The following is a 2683-nucleotide window of genomic DNA, read 5'->3' as shown; positions in this document are numbered from 1 at the left end:
GGTGGGTCTCGACTTCGAACCAGCACCCCAGGGACTGGAGAAGGAGCGACATGGGGAGTAGCCATCTCGACTTCAACCGGGCACCCCGTAATAGGGGGCCGAAGAAGGAGTCATGCCGGGAATCTCGCAGGAGATCCACTTTTCTTCATCTGTAATCCCATCGGAAAAAACGGAGTAAAAAAAAGTTTTAGGTGTGCCTCCTATGGGACACTAAGCAAAAACTGGAGAAGGCTGATGCCGTCCAGGGGTGTATACTGCAGAGGAGGAGCCACGGTTAATCTTTTTCAGATTATGCATAGTGTCGCCTCCTAGTGGACAGCAGCATAACACCCATGGTCCTGGGTCCCCCAATGAGGCGACAGAGTAATTGGATTTTATTTGGATTAGTTTTTTTAATGTTTATGCATGCAAAGCTCTGGATCAAGATGGAGTGATCTAGAAAGGGTTAAACCCTGGTATGGCACCCACCTAAAAAAGATATGCAATGACTTCCTTTTTATATAAAATGCACAAAGCAGTAATAGCTTATATATTATACCTGAAGAAGACTCACAAGAGTAGAAACGTGTTGTATGCTGTACTAATAAAACTTGGTTTCGGAATATATCATCATATCTCACCCACTGTTTTCCAGGAGCGCACACCACCTGGACAAGAACTACACATGCAGATATAACATCAGGTAGAGGTCTGGAACTGACAGCCCAGCTAAGTAGCTGATAAATGACCTGGAACAGGGAGCACCTGAAAGAAGCTCAGCATCAGATTGGACAATTGAGCTGTCAGTCGATGCGCTAAAGACACACTTAACTAGGGAATCAGGACATTCTGATGTTTACTAAAAGTTGATTTACATGAAAAACTCTTCCCACATTAATAACATGAAAAAGGCTTCTCCTCTGTGTGGGTTCTCTGGTGCTTAACTAAATCTGATTTCTATATAAAATATTTCCCACAAGATGAAAAAGAAAAATGCTTCTAACCTGTGTGAATTTGCAGGTGCTTAATCAAATCTGATTTCTGGACAAAACATTTCCCACATTCTGAACATGAAAAAGGCTTCTCCCCTGTGTGAGTTCTTTGGTGTAAAATAAGACTCCATTTCCAGTTAAAACATTTCCCACATTCTGAACAGGAAAACGGCTTATCCCCTGTGTGAATTCTCTGGTGACTAACATGATCTGATTCCCGGTAAAAACATTTCCCACATTCTGAACATGAAAAAGGCTTCTCCCCTGTGTGATTACTCTGGTGCCTAACCAAATCTGATTTCTGTGTAAAACATTTCCCACATTCTGAACATGAAAAAGGCTTCTCTCCTGTGTGAATTCTCTGGTGCATAGCAAAATTTGATTTCCTTGTAAAACATTTTCCACATTCTGAACAGGAAAAAGGCTTCTCCCCTGTGTGAGTTCTCTGGTGCTTAACTAAATCTGATTTCTGTGTAAAACATATCCCACATTCTGGACATGAAAAAGGCTTCTCTCCTGTGTGTTTCCTTTGGTGTATAACAAGATATGATTTCTGATTAAAACATTTCCCACATTCTGAGCATGAAAAAAGCTTCTCCCCTGTGTGTTTCCTTTGGTGTATAACAAAATTTGATTTCTGGTTAAAACATTTCCCACATTCTGAACAGGAAAAAGGCTTATCCCCTGTGTGAATTCTCTGGTGAATAACATAATCTGATTTCCGGTAAAAACATTTCCCACATTCTGAACATGAAAAAGGCTTCTCCCCTGTATGATTACTCTGATGCCTAACAAAATTTGATTTCCGTGTAAAACATTTCCCACATTCTGAACAGGAAAAAGGCTTCTCCCCTGTGTGAGTTCTCTGGTGCTTAACTAAATCTGATTTCTGTGTAAAACATTTCCGACATTCTGAACAGGAAAAAGGCTTCTCCCCTGTGTGAGTTCTCTGGTGCTTAACTAAATCTGATTTCTGTGTAAAACATTTCCCACATTCTGAACAGGAAAAAGGCTTCTCCCCTGTGTGAGTTCTATGGTGCTTAACCAAATCTGATTTCTGGATGAAACATTTCCCACATTCTGAACAGGCAAAAGGCTTCTCCCCTGTGTGAGTTCTCTGTTGCTTAACCAAATCTGATTTCTGGACAAAACATTTCCCACATTCTGAACATGCAAAAGGATTCTTCCCTGTGTGACTTCTCTGGTGCATAACAAAATGTGATTTCTTTGAAGATGTCAGCTGTGCCTCTGATCTCCTGGTACAGTCACCTACGAAGAATGAAACAAATTATTATTTTTGAATAAAACATTTCTACTGAAACTGTCCATAAAAATGGCAAGTTGTGTAAAAATATTGAATTATTCACCAAGACAATGTCAATTCAAGATAGTAGTCACACCAGCGCTATAATGCCAAAATGAGTTCCTTAGCAGCTGGACTCAAAAACCGGGAAGACGCCACCCTGGATATAGATAAAATATAGGAAAAAGCTAGAGACCGCGCATAAGGGAAAAAAAGTGTGGGAAAAGAAAGGGGAATGTCTAAAATCCTACTGCAAAGAGTCCCACAATGGAGCCATGCAAACCCCTAGATCAGTATAAGCCCCAATGAAAGGACTAGTATGCTTACGCAAACACATAAGACAAAATAGACAATACTATGTCAGACTAAATAGACTCCGCAATGGCCCCAACCCCGTGTAAAACAATAC

At 40.7% G+C, this 2683-nt stretch overlaps 1 protein-coding gene across 1 annotated transcript; it reads right to left on the bottom strand.

Annotated features, from left to right (window-relative positions):
- Positions 1-344: 344 nt before the first annotated feature.
- On the bottom strand, positions 345-2212 carry LOC138663485 (oocyte zinc finger protein XlCOF7.1-like). Its single transcript, XM_069749723.1, has one exon. It carries the CDS (start codon positions 2179-2181, stop codon positions 979-981), a length of 1203 nt encoding a protein of 400 aa, XP_069605824.1. The 5' UTR covers positions 2182-2212; the 3' UTR covers positions 345-978.
- Positions 2213-2683: the final 471 nt, after the last annotated feature.

The sequence above is a fragment of the Ranitomeya imitator genome, chromosome 2 (assembly GCF_032444005.1).
Source record: "Ranitomeya imitator isolate aRanImi1 chromosome 2, aRanImi1.pri, whole genome shotgun sequence".
Classification (NCBI taxonomy): Eukaryota; Metazoa; Chordata; class Amphibia; order Anura; family Dendrobatidae; genus Ranitomeya; species Ranitomeya imitator.
This window is presented reverse-complemented; position numbering and strand designations above follow the sequence as displayed.